This window comes from Cervus canadensis, chromosome 22 (assembly GCF_019320065.1).
Source record: "Cervus canadensis isolate Bull #8, Minnesota chromosome 22, ASM1932006v1, whole genome shotgun sequence".
Lineage (NCBI taxonomy): Eukaryota > Metazoa > Chordata > Mammalia > Artiodactyla > Cervidae > Cervus > Cervus canadensis.
The window spans coordinates 36,051,500-36,066,536 of record NC_057407.1 but is presented as its reverse complement, the minus strand read 5'-3'; the positions used below and the strand labels follow the sequence as shown (position 1 = coordinate 36,066,536).

Here is a 15,037-nt window from a genome sequence, read left to right as displayed (position 1 = left end):
GAAAGCCTGAGGTGATCATATTTTATCTTAAATTCTTTTAAATATGAACTTGATAGAAGAGATGTTCTGCCCTTCTGCTTGGGTTTGATGTGGAAATCAAAGTACTCCACCTCAGCAGGGTGAACCTTGGCTGGTTTTGCAGAAAAGGGATCACAGTGGGTGGATCTTCAATCTGGTGCTGCCTCAGAGTCCACTGGAACAATGGCTCTGAGGGACCCTGCCCCAGGCTTATGGAATCAGAATATCCTTGGGAAAGGGCTGGTCACCTGTGGTCTCATATGCTACCCTGATGATGCTTCTGCTTCCTGCAATCCCTGGACACAAGTGAGGAGTGTGGGGGCGTCACAGATATAGCTCAGGGATTCTCAAACTTTAATGTGCGTGTAAATCACTTGGAGATTTTGTTAAAATGTGACTTTGGAGACAACAGGCCCTGTGTGGTCCTAACACTGCCTTTTTAACAAATTTCCAGGTAAGGAAGATACTTCTGGCCCATGGACCACATTTTGAGGAGCAAGGATCTTGGTGACATATAAAAGGAAGGTGGAAACAAAAACCTCCCTTGGTGAACAGCTCATGGGGATTTCACCCGTGAATAATCTGGTAATTCTAGTATGTTAGGAGGAAGAACCTCAAAGCACCTCATTTCTGTTCCTATTTAATGAGCAGTTGGTTAAAGATCATGAATTCCTGCTGTCAAATGATCCGAGAGTTGATGGAAAGCAAGGTGAAAATTCTGAATCTCCTAAAACTCTATTTCTAATGTGAAGAAGCATCACAGACAACCACATCATCCACAGCAATTTCTATTTTTTTTTTTTTTTTTGGTGTTTGGGTTAAGATTTAATAGGACTGTCTATGCAATGACATCACATCTGAATTTGTACCTATTAACCAAGAGATGACAAAGATGCTATGCATGGTGATTAGGTAGAGCACTGGAAATACCTGCTGACTGAATAGGTTTTCAAAGCAGATTAATTGCTGCTCATTTCTTTGGTACCCTAAGAAGGTCTGACACTGCACAGCTTTTGAAATAGGACATAGAGCATCCTTTACAATGGATTTCATGCCATTACCCAGTATCCCGCTGATATAATAAAAGGCTGACTCATTTCCTTTCCTCTGCATGATCTGTTACAATAGAAACTGGGATACCATATGCTGGGTTTAAAACGCTCAGTATGGCCAGAGGCTCTTAGCGATGCTGCCAGCTTTGAGGTGATCACAGCCTAGAGAAGCAATGAGAGAGTCACTGCTGGACAGTTTGCATTGGGGGGTTTTGAGTAACTGGGGAGATTTCATCAGATAATCACTGACTCCACTGCCCCAAACTGATGGGTGTCTGCGATGGTCTCACATAACCTTCAAGACCCACTTGGTTGTTGTCTCGCAAATACCCTTGCCTTGCCTGCTTTGCCCACAGTATGACTGAGCTCACAGTTTCTAACAGAGCCCATAATGAGAATATTTATTTCCTTGTCTTTCACCATCAAGACTGTCAGGAATGTCAGCACAGCTCAAGAAACTGGATTTCAGAGCTGCTGACTGCTGCCAGCAGAGACAAGCAAATTTCAATGAATGTCTACAGGAATTTTTAATATATTTCTCAGTGGGAAGGGGAAAGTATTCAGGTGCCTCATTGCGGAGAGGCACAGCAGCACTTCGTGTGTTTTGCCTTTCCTAAAGATATCAGTATACCGGGAGGTGGTGAGGTATTTTTTTTTTTCCTCAATATGCTATATGATTAATTTTCAGAGTTGCTGCCATGTTGTGAAAGCTTAACACTGTGAAGGTAGCCTGCAGAAGAAATTAGCAAAATCTTCTATTCTTATTTTGATCAGATTTTGTACTAAGAGAGCTGTTAGTGTGAGTGAACATCACTTTAAATATATGTCCAGTTAACTCTTTTCCTCATATAAAGGACAGGATTCCAGCAATGCAAATATAGTTGATAGACATATTTAGTCTTTATTTAGCTATTATTATGTAGTGATAGAACTAAAAAGGATCTGAGAGATTTCTTTTAATCTCTTCATGTAGAGATTAATGAGTGCTGCATAGATAATTTGAACATAATAGTCCAATATGACTACTATATCAGTCTAATAATGATCTGAAACAGAGCCGGGACCAGAACTCATGGCCTGGACTTCACATTTAATGGTTCTGATATTAACTTGGAGGCAAAAGGAAGTCCTAAAGAATAAACCCACTTCTTCAGAACGCAAACTCCTGAAATCTAATCTGGATTCTCTGCCAGTTTCCAGAAACCCTAAAAATTCTATACCCTCCATTGAGACTTGGAGGAGTGCCCGCCTCTTCCACCTGCTTTTGTATTCTTCAGGCCTGAAATGCAAGCCTTGCAGCTGTTTCACTATTAAATAATTGTTATTTGCTGCTAAAAATGTTAGCTAGGGCATTAGGCGTGAAGGAAAAGTTAAAACTTTTGAAGAGAGGACAAAAATAAAATGATGTTTTCAAATTCTCAGTTTAAAATATTTTCTTTTTCAATCACGAGTAATGCCAAATGGAAAATTAAGGTAATAACAAGGAGGGCAGATATCAAACTTTACCCAGAAAGACCACAAATAGAGTTCATCAGTCTTGTCAACACAAACTGTCATGGAATCCTAATAAATATCACTAACTATTAAGCTTCCAGACTACTGAACTCTATGTGCAGTCAGATTCCCCTTTCAGACATCATTAGTCCTTTTAGTAGACACTGCAAGTTGCCTACACAGCATTTCTCCATATTCTCCCTTATTCAAAATTATGATTATTTTTAGGGCCATTCCACATCTATATAAAATACTTGAGTTTTCTCTTCTGCCACTGGGGTGATCAATGAAATATACATACAAGTCCTTGGGCAAAGCAAACCTTCCATAATATAAAGCAGTTTACAATGGAGAGACTCCTGACATTTGTCCCAGTTTCTTCTCATTTCCACCTTGGAGCATTGCAAATTTGGTGCCTTAGCCATGCACCCTCCCCCCTCCCCCCATAGAAACTTCAGAGAAGAATCAGAGAAAGGGCTTGAGTCCTGGTAGATCCTCCTAAGAAGTAGTGCCAACTTTACACTACATAACTTTGGAAGTCTTGTGTGTGTGAGGACAACACAAACCTAAGTCCATGGAAGCCAGTGTTAGCTTTGTTTTCAGGGACTTGCAATCAAATGCATTCCTAACTGATCTAGCCATTATGTGTGCTCACAAAGTCACCCTGGATTCTGTGGTCAAGGGACTTTGGTTCTGGGTCTGATCCCTTCACAGACCCACAATGAGATGAAAAGAAGCAAGGCTGTCCTTTAATACAACCAAGTTGGCCACAGAGCTGGCGATTTACCTACGTGGTTTCACCAAGCAACAGGATTCTGATTTTGATTGACTCAGGTGTCTTTCCCCTTGTGCCAGGTAGACATCAGCGGGATGGATCATTTGCACAATCTGATATTTTCTTATCCTAATTGTGGCAGGGACTGCCAACGATGCTTCCTCCACACAGAGGGACTTTGGGAATCTCTACAAATGACACTGTCCCCCAAGCCGATGCTCACAGGAGAACAATCAGCAAGCAAAATAGCAGCCAGTGAAGCGTGCACTTGTTGGTGCACTTAGTTACCTCCAGAATGGGCTGGTGGGCCGCAGAGCAGGACCATCCCCTGACCCTGGCGGACAGACACGGTGCTTCTTGTCCTCGGCTTAAAGTTTTCAAGATCTGTTGAGAGAAATAAAGAAAAAGAGGTTTAAAATGTAACGCATTATGAGAAGATAGCATTTACTTCAAAAAGAAGGTAAGAGTGTTTACAGCACCCAGATCAGGGAAATTCAACTTAAACTTTTTCTGTGTTATTGTCCCATCCACCTAGATTTTATAGATTTTATAGCTAGACTGTAAGGTAGCCACTTGGCATATGTCCTTATTTAGATGAAAAACAGTTAAAATAAAATATAATTTATAAATTCAGTTCCTTAGTCACACTAGCAGCATCTTAAGTGCTCAAGGGCCATGCACAGCCACTGGTTTCCACACTGGACAGTAGGCTGAGAGAACGCATACATCAGTGCTGAAAATTTCACTGGGTAGTACACGTCTGACTGGAGACACCAAGGCTTAACTGGGCTAAGTGACCTCCCGAGCTTCTATCTGTAATTAAATATATCATAATCAGGATGCAAATTTGCATTTTCTGATAGTCAGTTGCTACTTCACTAACCATTTCATTGTATGCAGCTATATTTCTCACTCTACGTGTATCTAGAATATGCCTCTGTGTCGACACACATACACACACTACATACAATGTGTAAGTAGACATTTATATACATATTTACAGTTGTTTTAATGTTCCTGGGTGTTTAAAAATATTTACAGGGCACTGCCCAAGGTTCTATTTGGAATAAAATTTCCCTTTCTCAAGAAGGTAAACTTTGGTGAAAGAGATGAGACATTTCAAATCTAAGCAGTTCAGCTAGAGTCAGTAAATACAGTTACCAATAAAAATGAGTTAATATAAGAAATATGTCTAATAAAGTGAGACACTATTGTTAAAAAAATAGTTTTTTCTTTCATCTTTTTTTTTTTCTTTCATCTTTTCAAACATAAATCATCTAAACAACAATTGTTTTAAGTGTTATTTCCTTTCTTTTCTTTTTTTGGTCTAAAACATTTCATGTAGTAACCTGTTTCTGGATTTGAGGATTATTCTAAACCAAGGATGTTCTGTAGGGTTATAAGCCCTGCATCCATGCAGATCAAACTTCAGTCATATTTATTGACTATTTCCTCCAGGCAGGCTATTTTGGCAAGTATTTCATGGTGATTACCATTACCTCAAGTGATCCTAACAATAAGAACATGAGTTAAGTACGATTAATGTTTCCATTTTACAGACCAGAAAAGAGAGGCACGGACACTTTTTAAAGGGTAGGTACAACATCAGGAAGTAAAGGAGCTAGGAAGTAAATCTGGATCGCCTTCCTGGAGTTAACAGTGGGATGTTTCCAGGCTTGGTTTTAGGGATTGCTCACAATGTTAAATTAATTTATACACATACATGTCTTAATTACCAGCTTCTTCTGGTATTAGGCAAATTTTATGCTCATTCATTATTGTTTTTTTATCAGTTAAGTATATAAAAATCTGGTTGCCAGCTCAGGAAACAGATGCTATGAGAAGAATGCTTCTGTCCTGTGAGGACTCAAGAGTTTAGTGGGCAGGCCTAACAGATGACATCTAACTGTGGGACCCCAAGGCTGCTGAACTTGTGTGCAGAGGGCCACCTGGAGGACACACATGTACTTAGTGCAAAACAAAACATGACCACAATTTAAGCTGCATTTCTTTACCATCTGACCCACTAGGGAAGCCCTAATTTATTTCTCATGTAATAAAATTCTTTTTATTAGGTGAGGCTAGGACATGATTTTTTTTTTTTTCTTTTCGTTAGAGGAATGGTTTGAGAAGCCTTCAAAATCAAACTACAGATTAAAAAAAAAACACTTCATTATGGCATTCATATTATAAACCATTATCCCTAAAAATGGCACTGAATCATCTAAATTATTGCTTCTGCATACAGGTTCTTAAAATAAGTCATCTATGTTTTTTCACAGACGTCTTGTCCAATCTCCAGAGTTGCACGAAAACTTAAAAGCTGATGGGTAACAGAGATCAAATCTTATCCAGGCAAAATCCACCTTGATTCTAACTACAGGGAGAACATTAAGAAATGGGAGGGAAAGAAAATAAAAAATATATGTGATGATTTTTTTAAACTGTTCTTGAGAAATGAAAGTTGCTCAGTTGAGTCCAACTCTTTGCATGGACTCTATATAGTCCATGGAATTCTCTAGGTCAGAATACCGGAATGGTAGCCTTTTCCTTCTCCAGAGGATCTTCCCACCCCAGGGACTGAACCCAGATCTCCCACACTGAGGGAGATTCTTTAACAGCTGTGCCACAAGGGAAGCCCTTAAATTGTTCTTATTGAGCTTAAAAGGGACTTCCCTTGTAGCTAAAACTGGATTCCTGTTTCTTCGTTTATAGTTTATGAATCCATGAAGTTCCACAGGATTTGGACAGTTAGAAAAATTGCATTAATATGGTATTTGAGAAAATATTTAGATAAGATTCTTAGCAGTTAACTGAAATAGATTCCAGATGGTAAATACAATGAATGGAAAGATTGCATTTGGACTGATCTGAGTTTGAAAATCACCTCTGCCATGTAGTACACAAGGTTTAATTTTCTCAGAAATAACACGAGAGTAAATGTGATTTATTTTAGAATAAGAATGATGGGAAAAGATTAAATGAGTATTAATCATATTTGAAAAGCACAAAGCCTTTCATGCTCCAAGTCTGGGGCTTACCATTTATTTGTTCTGTCCACTTCAGAATATTGTAATCCAGTGGCAAATCATACCTCGATTATTCCATTAAGAAAGGGTTTTGGAACAATCCTGGTAGACCAGTGGTTAAGAATCTGCCTGCCAATGTAGGGGACATGGGTTTGATCCTTGGTGCAGGAAGATCCCACATGCCACAGAGCAACAAAACCTAAACACCACAACTGCTCAGCCTGTGCTCTAGAGTCCACACTCCACAACAAGAAGCCACTGCAATGAGAAGCTGATGAAACGCAATGAGCCCCTGCTCACCGCAACTAGAGAAAGCCAGGGCACAGCAATGAAGACCCAGCACAGCAAAAAGTAAATACATAATTTTCTAAAACAGGGTTTTGAATAACAAATGCACTCCAGTGAGAGTTGAAGAGGCTACTCAGAGTCCACCATACTTATGCACATGTTTAAGAAAATGCTGCCTGTTCATTATTGCTCTGTTCAGTTATAACTATCCATTTAGATCCTAATTGCTAGCAGCATGACAATTTTCCAAATTAAAGAACTATGTCTGTGAATATTCAGTTTTTTGAAACTTGGACATGGCCAGGGCTTTCCCAGAAGTATTCCCATATATTTTATCTGAGTGTCATTTTATCTACAAATACTTGGTACTAGATAATGATCAGAGCAACAAGCATTCCAAGTTAGTTAGAATACATTATAATGTTCTATCACCATGACTGCAGCACTAATAGCAATGATTGCATCTACTTGCAAAAATGTATTGAGGTCGTAACATGTGCTAAGAACTTTTCATACAGATATCATTTAATTCCATTATAGATTTAATTCCTAATTTGAAGGTGCTATAGCTGTAGTTCAGAGAAGTTCAGAACCTTCTTCACACACTGAGAAAGTGGCCAGAAGAATACAAACTCATCTTCCTCTCTCCAAAGCCATTGCTACCAACTACCAGAATCAATCACTTCCAACTTCCTCTCTGACTGAGTGAAGCCAGTGAGAACAAGCATTCAAACTAGTTACCTGGTATCCTAGGGACAAAAAAAAGTTCAATGGAATGAATGAATTTTTGCTCCTCAGGGAGTATGTATGAAAATCCACATTTCAATGCACAACGCAATGAGTTGGTACATTTGATTTCCAATTTCTATTCCTTTGCTTTGCTTATGGATGAGCACTTGATGAGGGGATTTTAAACATCAGGTGTAAAGGATGAAGTGGAACAGGAGAAAACAATCAGAAACCACTGTATTAAGAAGTAGGATTACTACATGTTAAAGGAGGTAGCTGAACAATGACACTTGGGTAATAGACCTTTTAGCTAAGCGCCGCTAGTTACTGAAGATACGGTTGAATAAATGATGTATACATATGACAAAGAATTAATATCCATGTACCATGGTTTCTGAAAATAAGAATTTTTTCCAGCTTTGAATATGGTTCTTTGACAAGTGACTTATAGACCTTTAAAAAAAATGAAGTGGCCATACATTTAGATGTTGATTTCATTCATCACCATTTTATATAAATTTTTTCCCAGAAATCACAGGCTAAAAAACACCTAATTTCATGGCATCTGTGTTTTCCTATCATATTTTTTTTTCTGTGAAAACAACTGTCTTTTATTCTCCTGTAGAATATAATATTAGCACTTTATTTTTACATGAGGTTTTAAAAAAATATGCTATTATAGTACTTGAAATGTGTAGCTCATTGATAGCACAGAGGAAGTGCTTTAACAGCTAAATTCCTTGAGGAGTAAACGTGTACAAAGGTCTCGTAGCTGCAACATGAGATAAATAATAAAAGCCGTAATATTTGAAAACATTTAGAATTCAGGCTGCAAAGTAATTCAGTGAGTGAGGGGGCAATATCTACAGATACTTACTGTCTGGAAAGTTATTAAACGTTTAGAGCAGCAGATGAAGTAGTATGTATAAAACAAAAAACACTGGACAGGTCTAAAGAAAACAAAATCAAGGATCTAAGATATTTTTTGAGAAATAGTAACAACAAATAAGGAAAAGTAACTTTTTAAAGACATCATTAAGGGACTGCCTATCATGCACATGAACAGAAAGACTTAAAGCCATCCACAGGGTAGGACCACCCACAGAAGAGCATAAGTTTAGTTTTAAAATGACCAGGAAAGGTTAATGAGATAGTAACATACATCATGGTTTGTCAAGAATCCACAGAGGAGCAGAAGAAAAGTAAAGTGGAAAAATGGCACAGTGAACCATGTAAGTAATGTACATACTTGTAATGCATATATCATTTACAAGCTAAAAAAAAAACATACCAGTTCACTTTTTTTCCTGACTTGGGTAGACCTGGATTCTATTAAATCTTACAAAGTGGCCTCAGAACAAGAAATTGTCAGTACCAGTTGTTTTTGTACTATTATTATTATTATTATATTATTATTATAATTATTGCTTCCCCCAATTTTGAAAGAAGCAATCAATAAAAAGAACCAATGTCAACTTGGGAAAATGGTCAAGGGATACATTTGTTATGAATATAATTTCCATAATGATGATTGTGCCTTTTAAAATGAAATATTTTGCGGGTATAACTTTAAAAACCAGTTGTCATGTAGCAAGCATATTTAAAATTGTGTCTTGACTCTGTCATTTGCTCCTTGAATGTTTTACATCTGTGGATACACATCTGCATGGCTTCCTGGATTATTGGGACTAAGACTGATAATAAGTCAAACTTTACAGAAACCTTATGAATTGCAAAGTCCCATTTTTGACATTCTTTCCACACAAAAAGAAGGAAGAAACCATTAGTGAGACTGGCATGGTTGGCCTGGTTTACCTGTGAGAGTGTTATTTAGCAAGAGGAAGAATTACTGAATGGTTTAACACACTGGCTTTGGAGTTAGGAGGACCTAAGCGTAGACTTGGCTCTCTCAACTCTTTAGCTCTATGATGTGGGTGAGTTAACTTAATCTCCTTGAACTTCAGTTTCTTCATTTTGAGTATCAGGACAATAATTCCTATCTCATAGGACTCTTTAGAGACTAAGATTATGAATGTAAAGCACTTAACACAATAATTGGCCCACAGTCAGTGGTCTATAGAAGTTAGCAGTAGCACTCTCATTTCTCAGCATCACAGGAAAGTCTACAGAAAGGAACATACAGGTAACTGAGTGATTCCACCTTTCACCAGATAAAGTAACAGTAGAGTAGGTAGCTCAATCACACTGTGTAAAATAAGCTAAGACTTAAAATACCTCTTCTTTGGCTGGCCTGTTTTCAATTCTAGACTGGTGCTGAAGTGAGCCAGATACCTTATCTTTTCAAATATATGGATTATAGTCTTCATGTGACTTACAATGAAGATATACTCACATACACTGAATTCAGATAATTTTCCTTAAAGAACTTCCTGTGATGATACGTTCTGAGACAGCTAGTGTTATCTTTTCATGTTAAGTTTGGAAATATCATTTTCATAAAACACTAAAAACTAATGTCTGTGTACCTTTTTAAAGGGTACAAAATATTGTTATTTTAAAACAAAAATAAAAGATGACACATTATGCTATTTGCTGGCCATATAAATTTACTCATTGAGCTTAAAATTTTAGGAGTTTACACTGCACACCAGTTGAAAATAGGATGGATGAAAATGGAACTTGAATATAGATCAATAGATAGACAGACAGATAGATATGCTTGTCAGTATCTTGTTTCTCCTGATGTCATTGATTTTTTTATTTGTTCAGCCAACCTTCAGCAAATATTTTTTGAGTTCCTCTTTTGCTCCAAGTATTGGTGTCAGCCATTTTCTCTCTCCAACAACTAAGTAAAACAGTCAAAAATATGTATAGTATATGCTGAAGATTTGATATTAAATAAGTTAATTTGTTGGCAGCTTAAAGTAAGGGACCAAAATCTGATTCCGGGTAGTGGTTTGACATTGAGAAGAAAAGCAAGTATCTTTCCGAGAGACCTTTGTATAGATAACAAAGAACCTTATTAATATTCCTTAGTTAATGTATACTCATTTTACAAATGACTCAGCCATAGAAATAGCTCATGATGGTTCTTTCATAGCCCAAGGCTACTGCTATGGACATCACTATGAAAATCCTTAGAGCACTTGTTTCAAAGTTAAAAATGAGAACTAGAGGGTGCTCTCTCAGAGGATGATTCCAACCCTCACAATGTTCTCCCTCCAAATGTCTGAATTTTATTCTCACTCTCATTAGCCATATCAGATGAAAGTCTATAATTTAGGGATTACTTTGGGATTATAGAAATGCCATTTTAGAACCAGAAATGACTGCAAATGTATTACCTTGCTATTAGTCACTTATAGTGAAGAATGAATTAATTGATCAAGATTGCTTCCTCTTAAATAAATAAGAGCAGTATGGATTCTTTGAATGTGAGTTTTGATTGACCATAAAAGAAACAAAGAAAATGTAATCTAAGAAATATTGGGGAAGGCAAAGTAGGGCTGAGAAACCTCAAGGAAGGATTAAAGACTTAAAAATACTCTTAAATTTGATTTTCTTCATAGGTGCTTTTTACTGAAAGAAATAGTTACATATCAACACAACTGTCTATAAGCAATACTAGTTTATCACTCAATATTACCTATTTTATTTTTTGTAGAAGAGCTGAAAAGGAAAATGGGGACAAATACAGGATGGGAAAGATGTGTGCAGTTTGGCAAAGACAAATTTGTCTGGGATCAGCAATTCTGCATTTAGCAGGTTACTCTCCTCCTTCTCTTCTTGCAACACATCACTACAGCACTTTTTCCTTCCAGTAACTAAACCTAGGCAAGACCTTAAAATAGCATAATCAATGTTATGTGTTAAGGAGGCTTCTGTGGGGGCTGATTTGGAAACTGATACAACTTGTAAATATTAACTCTTCAGGAAGAAATGTAAGTCCAGTTTCAACTAGCTTATGTAAAGAGCACAATTTCTCATTTGCTGTTTATTCATTCATTAAAACCTGACAACATCTCTATGAGGGAAATATTATTACTAATCCACTTTATACAAATAAATAAAATCTACATGCAAGATTACAGTTCTAGTATAAGGAAGAGTATGGCTTAGAACCCAGGTTTTCTTTGACCCACAAGTTTTCTATTCCATATTGAATTAAATACCAGGAATGAAGCCAACACTTGCTGACAGTCCAACTATTTGAGACTTTTAACTTTTTCACCCCTCTGCTATTATTTTCTTAACTTTACAAGAAAATAAAGGTTGTTTTGCTGCCCCTTTTTCTGTAAGTGTGTGACTATCCTGATAGCTATTTTTATTTCTTACTTTGGAGCTTTTCTTTCCTCATTTCTTTGACACACTCTATTTTATCTAGATTTCCATGCTAGTTAAGAAGCCTAAGAACAACCCAATTTAAGCTATTTGAGTTTCCCTGCGTGTTCCATACAACATGCACCTACCTACCTCATGAGGTTGCTGTGATGAGTACAACCTGGCATCGTAAGTACCGTTGTTCCCCTTCAGAGACAGGTGCCTAAAACACAAGCTATTATTATCAGTATTTTTCTCTACAGGAGCTCATCTCTTTTTCACGTATCATCCTGACTCAGGAGTGTTAATGGTTAGGCAGCTGCATTCTCTATCTTTGGTTTCATACTTACACAACACAAAGAGAAACAAAAATTTCCAGAACAGCATCTGGCCTAGTAAATTTCAGAACAAAATACAGACTCTTTACTGAGCTCTATAATGACCTTTAGGGATCTGGTCCCTATCCAGACCCCCAGTTTCAGCCTCTGCTATGTTCCCCCTTATTTATACAGTAACAACCACGTTTGCTTTCTGTTCTTCAAACACCTTAAGGCTAATCCTGTTTCAGGGCCTCTGAACTTGCTGCTATTGTCTTGGATGCTCTCTACCCATCTTTTGGCTTATCATGCTCATTCTCCAGGACTCAGCTCAAATGTCACCTCCTCAGAGGAGCCTTCCCTGTCTGTTTTATGTGACACAGCTCTTCAACCCTGTCCCACTCTCCATCACATCACCTCTTCACTCTGTCTTTCATAGTAATCATCATCAACATCTGCAATTACTTTATTCATTAACATGCTGTTTGGTTTACAGTCCCGCCTACCCCCTCTCCCCCGCCCCATACACAAAAAAATAAGACTCAATTGTGGCAGGGCTCTTTACAGTCTTTGTCAGGCTACGTGCTATATGCACAGGGCCTAAAGTACGTCTGACACGTATGGGGTATTTAGTATCTGCCGAGCACCATTCTCTGTCATGCTTCACACACTGAGGTGGTATGCAGGAGATGTGCTGGAGCTGGGTGAATCTTCCTGTATTTGTCCACATGACACTCTGTCTCAGCATCCTGGCTTCTGTGCTTAATGACCAGGGATGTTCTAAAGATAACTTTGAGAAAAGGTCTTTAATCAATGGCACCAAGCCACCTACGCTGCCCTAAAATGAAAGCCTAGGGACACCCTAAGATAGGAATACAATCAGTATATGAAACAAATGCACTGCTTGACCAGAAAAAACAAAACAAAACAAAAACACCCTCTCACCCACTGACACCTGCCCTAGGGAATACTTGAGATGAGGAAAACATGAAAGGACATTATACAAATCGCATGGGCCTGTTGGTCTTTGTAATCAGGGCTGTTATTAGCTGGTTGGGGATATATCCTACAATTATCTGTTCATCTACTGTGACAGTGCTTTCACTTGACAGACTTATCATCATTACCATTTCTTTTTTTTTGATCATTATAGTTTTGGCATAAAGAAACATGAATCTCCATTTTGAACTTCTACTTTATGGGCTTTTATTCTCCCCTCTGAAAATTAAAATTAGCAAGTTGTAATTCACTGTCCCAGTCTTCCTAATAAACGAGCAACCCCAGAGGGCAAGTCAGATATGCCCAAGTAACAGAATAAATATTCTCAGAAGAAATGCTGAAAAGGCACTGTATCAAGAGGCCATCATAAAGTCACTAATCTACAGGAGAAACCTTGGGGGTGAACTAGATGAAGATATACAGGCCACTGGTCATGATAAAAATCCAGAGACCACAATTCTACCAGCCACACTATCGATCATGAAGAACCTCACTTTAAAGCGAAGAGAAATGGCTTCATCTCTGACTTCTTCATTCCATTTATTTTCTTTTATTAAGTTTTCAGAGGTACAAGCCTGATCAATGAGATGGGTACTGAATTTGCCTAACACTTTATGGCAGTGGATAACAATCTCTGAAGGAAGAGAGGCAGTGTCTCACTGCTTGATCATGAATAAAACTAGGAAGGTGCTCACACAGTTAAACCGTCTCCTGCATGCGTGCTCACTTGCTCAGTCATGTCCGACTCTTGTGACCCATGGACTTAGCCTGGCAGGCTCCTCTGTCCATGGGATTCCTAGGCAAGAATATTGGAATGGGTTGCCATTTCCTTTTTCAGGGGATCTTCCCGATCCAGGGATTGAACCTGCATCTCCAGTGCCCCCCCTGCATTAGCAGGCGGATTCTTTATCACTGAGCCATCTGGGAAGTCCAAATTGTATCTTAATTCTATTCAAAAAATAGACATTTTCCCCAAGCAGCCTGGGAGGAACTTACTCTATTAAAAAAGGGAGAGGTAAACTTTATCAGTACTTCCTGACACCCGTGCTCGGCAGAGAGTTTTGCTTTCAAAACAAATAGAAGACTCCTCACTATACACTCAGTTTTGGACTTCTGAACTAATTAAATAGGGATTGGTGACTCATAACGAAAATGCCAGTCGTGCTTAAATTCACTGTTCCTAAGAAATTGGACATGCTTTGATATACAACTATTTGGGGAAAAATCAAAGTTTTTGTAAGTAACAGCTTTGTTTAATCGCTGGTCCTTACAGGGCAATTTCTTTTCTATTTTCCTTCCCCTTCTCTGAGTATAAAACATTCCTTGGGATACTGGATGCTGAATTAGCTGTATACTGCTTAAAAATGTTTAAGGGCATAAAAAATGCTGTATATAGATGAAATTCCCAGATGAAGAACAGCTGTTATTTATGTTGAATTTAAGTTGCTTCAGCAACTCCAACCATATATTTTTATCTCATTTAATTACAGTTTTGAAAATAAAGCCATCATCAAATACACATGCAAGCCATGTGTTTATTCATCATCTATTTAGACTATGCTATGGGGCTGTTTCACCATTCTCTTCACAGACAGTAATTGGAGATAAAGCTTCACTGTGATAAACCTGCCAGTTTGGGAAATGTCATCACTCAAGCCCCTTGCTTTTAAATATACCCTGGAAATTGATAACAGATTCATTCAGCATCTACACTAGGCCTCTGATGAGTGTCTATACATGCCAGCCATGGTTTTGGGCACTGGGGTTACATCATTGAAAAACAAAACAAATCTGTCTCCTCAAAGAAGGTAAAAAGAAGGGACTTTCCTGGTGGTCCAGTGGTTAAGTATGTGCCTTGCAATGCTGGAGACATGGGTTCAATCCCTGGCTGGGGAACTAAGATCCCACACTCTGCAGGGCAACTAAGCCTGTGCACCATAATGGAAAGACCATGCGTGCCACAACTAGAAATCAACACAGACAAATAATAAATGCTTTTTTTTCTTTTCTTAAAGAGGATAAAGTAGGTGAAAGGACCATAAACAAAATAAGAAT

The 15,037-nt window shown here is 38.0% G+C and overlaps 1 protein-coding gene across 3 annotated transcripts in view; it reads right to left on the bottom strand.

The window, feature by feature from the left end:
• CNTN4 (contactin 4) overlaps positions 1-15,037 on the bottom strand; it is a 975,711-nt gene that overhangs the window by 256,683 nt on the left and 703,991 nt on the right. For all 3 annotated transcript variants that reach the window (XM_043443117.1, XM_043443116.1, XM_043443118.1), the window contains one exon: positions 3,628-3,723. In XM_043443117.1, coding sequence (XP_043299052.1) covers positions 3,628-3,723 — 96 coding nt within the window. The remainder of the gene's footprint in view (positions 1-3,627; positions 3,724-15,037) is intronic.